This window comes from Tauraco erythrolophus, chromosome 5, assembly GCF_009769465.1.
Source record: "Tauraco erythrolophus isolate bTauEry1 chromosome 5, bTauEry1.pri, whole genome shotgun sequence".
Classification (NCBI taxonomy): Eukaryota; Metazoa; Chordata; class Aves; order Musophagiformes; family Musophagidae; genus Tauraco; species Tauraco erythrolophus.
Genome location: NC_141469.1, coordinates 57,756,238 through 57,764,937, shown reverse-complemented (window position 1 = coordinate 57,764,937; position 8,700 = coordinate 57,756,238). Strand labels below are relative to the sequence as shown.

Here is an 8,700-nt window from a genome sequence, read left to right as displayed (position 1 = left end):
GGCGCACCGCCGGCCGTGGAGAAGGGCCAGGGGGGGCCCTCGGCCGCCGCCGCGCTGCCGGGGGGGCGGCGGGCGGCGGGGGCGGCCGGCCCCCTCCCCCTCCCCGGCGCGGCGGGGCGGCCCCGGCGGGGCCGGTGCGGGCGGTGCGGAGCGGAGCGGAGCGGTGCGGGGCGGGCCGGGGGCTCGGTGCGCTCGCCAGGCGAGGAGCGCGGCTGCCCGGGCGGAGGGCTGCGAAGAGGAAAGCTAACAATGCTGTGAAAATATGTTTGCAGAAAATAGACAATTGTTGGATTAAACGTATTCAAGTATGAAATAATGCCTTTTTGTGTAAAAAACCTCAGCAATGTGAGCGTACAAAAGTTCCCCTGTGGCAGTTACTTGCTCCCTTTGTGAGCTTTGCGCTCCGGCGTCTCCACTTGGCGCGTTTGACTCGGAGCCCCCCTTTAAACGCGATTGTTTCTTTCTTTTTAATGACATTTACCGGATCAAAACATGCTGTTAATTCGATCAGAAAGCTTTACCCTCCTTAACAATGCCACAATAATTTCTCCTGAAGTTTGTTAAATTGACCAAAATTAGGCAAATGAATAGGGGGTCTGTCGGCGACCCCGCTCGCAGGTGACACCGAATAATGCACTCTCGGACCAGCTGCGATCCCCTCTTTATTTGCCCCTCTTTTCTTTGACCCGCATTATTAAAATTTAGGCCCAATGAAACTATTCATACTTTTCAATGGGACATTTTCCTATAGGATAATAGGCTACAAATTGAGCCTCTCCAAAGGAGAAGGGGGGAGCAGGGGGGGTAAAACAACAACACACAGACGCGCACACCACACAAAAAAGGAGCGTCGTGTGCCAAAGGCTGGCGAGAGCCTCCCCGGGCCTGCGGGAAAATAAAAAAAAAGAAGGGGGTGGGAGGGCGCGGGGAGGGGGGGATATCGTGTGCCAGCCCCCCGGTCCCACACCTGCCGGGGTGTCCCCCGGCGCATAAAGCGGTGTAAACAAAAAAAAAGCCTCGCTGCCATCTCTTATAAAGATGGACGTGTCACCAAGTCGTGTGAGAAAAGCCTGAGAACAAACGGGGCCACTCCGTCTCCAAGGGTTCTCCCTTGAACTGGGCGGAACAGCCTATTAAGGGCTTACTTAATTACTTTAATGACTCTGGACAGGCTTTAAAATGCAGTCAGCGCTGGGGCTAGGGGGGCGGGGGGGAGGGAGGGAGGGGGTGTGCCGGGGATTTGCAGGCAGGCGGCGGGGATGGGGCCGGGGATGCGGCGAGCGGGGCGCAGGGCGATACCGCGCCCTGCGCCCCGCTCGCCGCATCCCCGGCCCCATCCCCGCCGCTATTGTGGGATCGTCACGTGTGTCCCCGAGGTCCACGTGGGGCGACACAGCTGGGCAGCCCCCGGCTGCGTGGACGGGGGCGAAGAAGGAGGGGGGGGGGGGGGGGGGGAAGAAGAAGAGGGAAAGAAAAAAAAAACCCCAACAACCAAACCTTCATCCCTCTCTCTCTCGCCTGATCTTTAATGCATACATTCTCCCGGCGCCGCTCGCCCCTAATCCTATGGGATCAGCGGGCCCGTGGAGGCCCCCCGGGGTCCCCCCAAGAAGTGATGGCTTTATAAGGGGCCAGGAGAGAGCGGGGAGGCAGTGCCCACCATGGCCTCCAAGCTCAAGGAGCGGAGGGTGAGTCGCCGTCCGCCTTGCGCGCACGGTTCTGCGGGGCCGCCGGCCGGACCTGGCCCCTCACCCCTCACCCCTTCAAAAAGCGCCCCCCTCAAAAAACAACACCCCCTCCCCCTCCCCAACCAAACAAACCTCCCTTGCCTGGGTCGCCCGAGCAGAAGGGAAGCCCCCAGGGCGGCGCGGAGAGGACCGGCCGCCGGAGCATCCCTCCCCGGGGCCGCGTCGCGCCCGGCGCCGCTGCTCGGAACAGGGACGGGACCGGCTGCCCCGGAGCGGTCGGGGCCGGGGGCGGCTGGCCCGGGCGAGGGTGGGATCCGGTTGCTTTCCGCCCCCACTAACGCGCCCCGTCTGTTTTGCAGAGGACGCCGGTTTCCCACAAAGTGATTGAGAAGCGGAGGAGGGACCGCATCAACCGCTGCCTCACCGAGCTGGGGAAGACGGTACCCATGGCTCTGGCCAAGCAGGTAGGCGAGGGACACACACACACACGGCCCCTGCACCCCTGTTCCCGGTGCGGAGCGAACCTCCCCGATGCGGGGGGATTTGGGGGGGCGGCCGGGCGAAGCGCGGCGCAGCCGGAGCGGAGAGGTGATGCCCCTCTCCCTCGTCCGTTGCAGAGCTCGGGGAAGCTGGAGAAAGCGGAGATCCTGGAGATGACGGTGCAGTACCTGCGGGCCCTGCACTCGGCGGACTTCCCCCGCGGCCGGGAGAAGGGTAGGTGGGCGGGCGCGGCCCTCCGCGGCCTCTCGCCGGGACACCCGCGGCGTGGGGGCGGGCCCGGCCCCCCCACTCCCCCACCTCCGGCCGGACCCTGAGGAGCTCGGCTCCGCTGCCCCTTCCTTTCCAGCAGAGCTGCTCTCCGAGTTCGCCAACTACTTCCACTACGGCTACCACGAGTGCATGAAGAACCTGGTCCACTACCTGACGACGGTGGAGAGGATGGAGACCAAAGACACCAAATACGCCCGCATCCTGGCCTTCCTCCAGTCCAAAGCGCGCTTCGTCACAGAGCCCCTCTTCACCTCCCTGGGCTCCCTCCCGGAGCCGGACTTTTCCTACCAGCTGCACCCCGGGCCCGAGTGCCCCGGGCACGGCCACAGCCCCGGCGAGGCCGTGCTCCAGCCGCCCTCGGGGGGACCCTTCCCTTGGCACGGAGCCGCCCGCAGCCCCTCCCTGCCCTACCACCTCCCCAACGCCGCCGTGCCCCTCGCCAGCCCCGGCCAGCAGCGCAGCACCTTCCTCTCCTCCGTGCAGGGGCTGGACCGGCACTACCTCAACCTCCTCGGCCATTCCCACCCCAACGCCTTCGGGCTGCCCCCGGGCCAGCACCCCTCCATGCTATAGAGACTCGCCCCCGCCTGAAAAACACTATTTATGACCGCGAACGCTGCGAGTTCCGCCCGGGCGCACGGGGAGGCTGCCGGGGCCAGGGAGACGCGCGGCGGTGACGGAGGGTGGGGACCCCCCGGCCGCCCGTCCCGGGGGCCTGGCTCTGCCGCCCGCCCGCCCTCTCCGGGGGCCTGGATCTGCCCCCACCGGCTCTTCCCACCTCCGGGTGCGGTGCCTGTACAAGCGATGCCTTGGAATAAACGTTTATACCCGCCGCCCCTTCGTGTTTCCGGGAGGGAGCTTCCCCGGGTGGCGCTGGAGGTACCCCCACACCCCCCCCTCCCAAATCCAGAGGGAAAAAAACACGAGCGAAACGTGGTCCGGGGAGGCTGCCGCACCGGCCGTGGGCCAGCACGGCGGGCAGGCGGGGCACGGCGCGGCCCGTCGGATCTCGGTGCCGCCCGGCCTCTGCACCGAGGCCGTCACTGGGGGACGGGAAAGCCGCCGGGGCGCCGGAGGGATGAAGTCCCGGGGACGCCCCGCGGGATGGGGGATTCCCTCCCCCTCCCCCCCGCATCCCCGCGGTGGGATGCTCCCAGGGGCAGGCGGCCGATGGGCACCAGGATCCTTCGCGTGTTTCGCCAGAGATTTTCTCTGCGGCGCGGCTTGTTCAAAGGAGGAGGAATACGGGGGAAAGCGCAGGACGGGGTGAAGAGGAGAGGCGGCCGCCGCGGAGCTGCACAGCGCCGGGGATAAAACAAATAAAAGCTCTTGAGAGCGAGTCCTCTGACAGCGGCAGTTTCGGTCCCACATGCGCCAAGTGTCCCCGAGTGTCCCTGCACCCTCTGGCAGGAGGGCAGAGGGGACCCCAGCCACACGCCCCCCCCCCCCCTCCCCGGGCAGCCCGGGTATGGAGCCGCCGACGGGCAAATTAACTTATTCCCGTTGGGTGGGGAGGCTTTGAGGAGATTTGACCCGGGTTGTTTGCCCAGGTCACGGAACGGGCTGACCCGCAATTTGTAAATCAACCCGACCCTTTATTCGGAGACAGACAAAAAGATCTTCATTTACAATGAGGAAAAAGTAGAATGTGTATCTTCCATTTAACCTGTAAATACAGGAAAAGCTGCTATTTCAGATTAGTGGGGAAAAGGTCACACGGCGAGATAACGTAGAGAGTCACCCAGAGAGCAAAGGAGAAAAACCTCATTTCCTCGGGACACCTTTAGGATGGTAATCCAGCGGGAACCTCTCTTCTTGCTGAGTGTACACAGAGCAATACGGGCCCAGTCAAAGGCGCCCAGCAGCAGCCGAAGGGCTGGTGCCTGTTACGAAGCACGCGTCCTACCCTCGTTTCCACCAGCGCCGGGCGCAGAACATGGAGAAAACGCTGCACCATTTTTATTCTGTGGACATTAAGCTCTCGTGAACCCCCTCTGGTACTGAAGCATTAGAGATATAGCGTTTCCCTGGAAATATAAATTATTAATATATGCAGCGTTTTGGTCTCTGTTAACCAAATTAAACAAAACTTTCCTTTGCTAAGTAGATTTTCTCTCTGGGATTAGCAGAGGGCCACCATGGTCAAAAATGGGGTCATTTACATATAATTTTCCAAACTCGCACTGGTCCATGACAGTCTTTGTATCTCCAACGTTGCTATTCTGGATTTTTTTTTTTTTTTTCTTTTTCCCTTTTGTTTTCATTTAGCTGTGGAGGATAAACCCTCTTCGGCTTTACAATGACTTTAGGATAAAAGTCTCCCCCTCTGTCCATGTAGGGCTCTGGGCTTGCCCTCTCGCCCTTCCCACAGACCTTGGGTTTTGCCCCCAAAATTATTTTTGCCAGCAGTACCAGCTGGTTCTCCACTGCTCCGTGGATCCACCCTGCTCCGATCCACCCCTGTGTGCATCCTCACAGGCAAGTGGGGTGCGGAGCTCACCCTGGGACAGGCATCCCCTGTACTTTGACAGAGGTCCAGCTCATTTGCTTTTATTTTATATTTCTGTGCCTGGAGGGCAGAGACTTTCAGCCTTTTTCTGCTGGATTTCTTTTAGCTCTGCCATGAGCATCACCTACCAGCTATGGTGGCAGCAGGTAGAAGCTGGATGTCACCTGTGCTGGGCCGCTTAAAGGCCATACCTAGTCCCAGGTGGGGTGCCCGTCTGGGCTGGTGATGCTCATCTTCCCACACAGCAGTGCCATTTACTGGTGCGTGGCAGCAGCTAGCACAGGAACAAATAGAGGGGGTTTGTTCCTGAAAATAAACCACTTTACGTCTCAAAGTCCCCATAATAGTAGCTTCTCTGTTATGCACCTGTTTGGCTAAAAATACTTATAGTGAATGACTTGCTTAATCATTTCCTATTCCTTTCCTTCAGCTAGCACCTTTCTCCTTCTTAGACATTCAAATCTCTTTTGCCTCACCCTCCTTCCCGATGCCTTTCACATCCTCTTTTCCACCTCTTCTTCTCCCTGTTATCGTAACTCCTCTTTTTCCTCACACTTTTCAAGTCCTACGTATACAGCAATTCTGCTCACTCGAGAAAACACTTGTACAGCATAGTCTTATCTCAGTAATATCTTTGTGTTGAAGGCAAAGAATTGTTTTGGGATGGATGGTTAGCAAAATGGGAGTTTACAGTTCTGTATCTGATACTGACTCTCACTTGCCATTTATTCAGAGTTTATGTTGATCTTTTTTTATTGAAAACATCTCCAACTCGCTAATTTATCATGAGGTTTTATTTGCACTATTGTGGAAATAACACATCATCGATAAGATCAAAGAGACATAAGTAGCCTGTGCACAATCTCACTACCTTAAAAATTTACATTTTGAACAGGCAACAGGCAAAGCCTGGGAGGAAGTGCCATTGTGCTGCTCTTCATGCTTAAATAAGTAGAAAAGATTTATAAACTCTGAGCATACATAAAGCAGATCAGAACTCTCCTTTCTTCTCATGCTTTTGCACCAGTCCAAAGGCATCATTCAAAGATCTGGGGCTTTGGTGGCAGTGCCACACTTTGGAGTTTCCAGCCTTAGCAACTGAGCCCATGCCACAGAGCACAGTCCCTGAATTAATGCCAACACAGTCATTTTGGGGGCAAATTATCAACTGGGTCACCAGCTAACGAGAAAATAATATTTTTATTTTACCTTGGGTCAGTGGTCCTGCTTACAGCATTGGATCACAAACAGTTTCATCAGCACATCTGTAGGGGCTGAGCCATGGCTTAGGAAGAAGCAGCTGATGGAAGGAGGAAGAACAGCATTGACGAAGGCTCTTAATCACAAATCCGTCTCAGTAGCGATGCATGTGATAGCTGGCTTCCTAGTGGTACGGATATGTTCCCTTTCCCATGGTGCCAAAGATCCTACCAGTCTGTAAGTCTTGCTGTCCCACTGCTCTGTGGGATGCTGCTGCATCCCTTTCCTATTCCCCTCAGGCCCAAAGGTACCCCGGGCAGCCTGCACGATTTGACCAGGGTCATGCCAGAAGTGCTTAGGAGAGCAGAGGGTCTCAGGTGCCTGACCACCATATCCAGATCAGCTTCTTGCCCTGACACCGTGTTCTCAGAGAGAGTTAGTGTCCAGAAGCCCAGGTGGGTGTTTTCTCTGCATAAAGTGACCCAAGCACAAGGAGGAGGAGACCTTCCGTTTGCCTGTGGCTCTTGGGAACAGCCTGCATATCAGATGCATGCTGCTGAAGCAACTCCTTCGCAAAGGTAGTCTTTTGGAAAGAAACCTTCCAGCCAATGGTTTCATATTTGCTGAGTGTGAGCTGCAGCAGTTGATGTCACAGATTTGCCTCCTACCTTGGACAAGTCCATCTCCTCTCACATCATCCTATTTATTTCTAGCAAACTTGCCCGCAGATCACATAAGGGCTGTTTTAGGAAAAGAACACTAGATTCTCCTGAAGAGGACATGTAATTATGGCAAGACCTAGAAGAAAGGCATCTCAATATGTATATAAGGTTAAAGTTCTGATGCCTGCCCACATACGACATTGCATACAGAGTGGCATGTTAAAACAAACAAAACTCATTAAAAAAGGTGAGTGAGAGAAACACCAAGAACAATCGGATGGAACATGTCCTGGTTTTGCTGGGATAGAATAATAGAATCAACATTCTCCTCAGAAAAGCTACATTTCTAAAGTAAGTTGCATTTTTAAGAAGACTGCAACACCCGATTTGGTGAGAACAAAGTTGATAAGAGACTTCAGTTTCGTTTGCAGCCAGCTGCGATATGCAGGTATCCATAGCGGTCAAGGACTTTTCAACTTTTTGTTGCTAATGACCCAGATGTCGAAGAACCGGGGGGGAATGTGGCCAGGGCGACTGACACCTGAATGGGGATATGGTTATTCCATACCATGTAATATCATGCTCACTATCAATTGGAAAGGTTGTTGGGGATGGTCTGTCTTTCTCAACCGTTGCCATCCCTGGAGGGTCTCGCCCATCATTCTGCTCCCAAGGACTACCGTCTCTGGGGATTGCAGTTTCAGGACTTTCTTGCTCCGGGATTGTGGTCCAGGAATGGGCTGGATATTGGTCAAGGGGTGGTGAGCAAATGCACTGTACATTATTATCATTATTATTATTATTATTATTATTATTATTATTATTATTATTATTGTTGTTGTTGTTGTTGTTGTTGTTGTTGTTGTTGTTGTTGTTGTTGTTGTTGTTGTTGTTGTTGTTGTTGTTATTGCTATCATTATTATTATTTTCCTTTTTATTTTATTTCAATTATTAAATGGCTTTTTTCTCAACCCACAGGTCTTCCTTCCTTTTCTTAATTTCCCTCCTCAAGTAGGGAGGGGTCATGGGTAATAGAACAGCTGACTATTGTCTAGCCCAGATACGGGCTAAACGTAGGCAAACATCAAATGTGAGGAAAGAAGAGTAGTTTGGAAGATTCAAATTCAAAATACGAAATCCAACTTAAGAAACAGATTGTTTAACATTCATCTTCAAGCTACAGAAGTTAAAATATGCATTATGTTTCAGCAGTAATAATGCTTTTGCTAACAAGAAATCAAAACTTTTGTACATATGACCTGAAAAGTTTAAAGGCAATTTAATTACTGTAAGAATACAACACCTCAAAGTGCAGTCCTAGTCTACATAATGATTGTGTAATTAGAAAAACGAGGGTCTTTGAACAAGGGAGTCCTGCAAGGCAATAGGGAATTCAGGACAAGGTCTATGGCTCAGTTGTCATACTTTTGGTGAACACTGTGAAGGTAGTTTTACCCCTGCTGAGGGCTTAACCCAGAGCATGTAGAAAGATTTACATGGGCTCACTTTGAGGTCCTTTATTTAGAGGCTATCTCAGTCTCCTGCTAACTTTGTGGAAATCAGGCAGCTCCTGAGCTCTGAGCTCATCTGTCTCTTGTGAATCCCAGCACCAACATTACGCTCTCAGCCCCATGAAGGGCTCAGGCATTTAGAGGAGGGTGCAGTCCAACTGAAACCCTTAAGACCAGGATTATGGCAGAAAGCGCCTTCACACTGATTCAACAGCCTGTGTCTCCATCTCCCAGCCCTCAGTTCCCAGCCTGAGGCTTAGGCATTCTTCTAGGAAGTTGGAGTCTCAAGGTTGAAGTCTTTGAGGCTAAAAATTGGGTGTCTCTCTTTGGAAGAGCCCACTTGTAACCACTCGGCCCCT

The 8,700-nt window shown here is 54.1% G+C and overlaps 1 protein-coding gene across 2 annotated transcripts; it reads left to right on the top strand.

Annotated features, from left to right (window-relative positions):
• The first annotated feature begins 1,661 nt into the window (after window positions 1–1,661).
• HELT (helt bHLH transcription factor) lies at window positions 1,662–3,032 on the top strand. Of its 2 annotated transcripts, none has more exons than XM_086612324.1 (4): window positions 1,662–1,688; window positions 2,048–2,152; window positions 2,306–2,402; window positions 2,539–3,032. In XM_086612324.1, the coding sequence occupies exons 1-4, from the start codon at window positions 1,662–1,664 to the stop codon at window positions 3,030–3,032; spliced, it is 723 nt and encodes a 240-aa protein (XP_086468450.1). The 2 variants fall into 2 exon arrangements, with proteins under 2 accessions (XP_086468450.1, XP_086468449.1); XM_086612323.1 differs by having other exon boundaries at window positions 2,536–3,032.
• The last annotated feature ends 5,668 nt before the right edge of the window (window positions 3,033–8,700 follow it).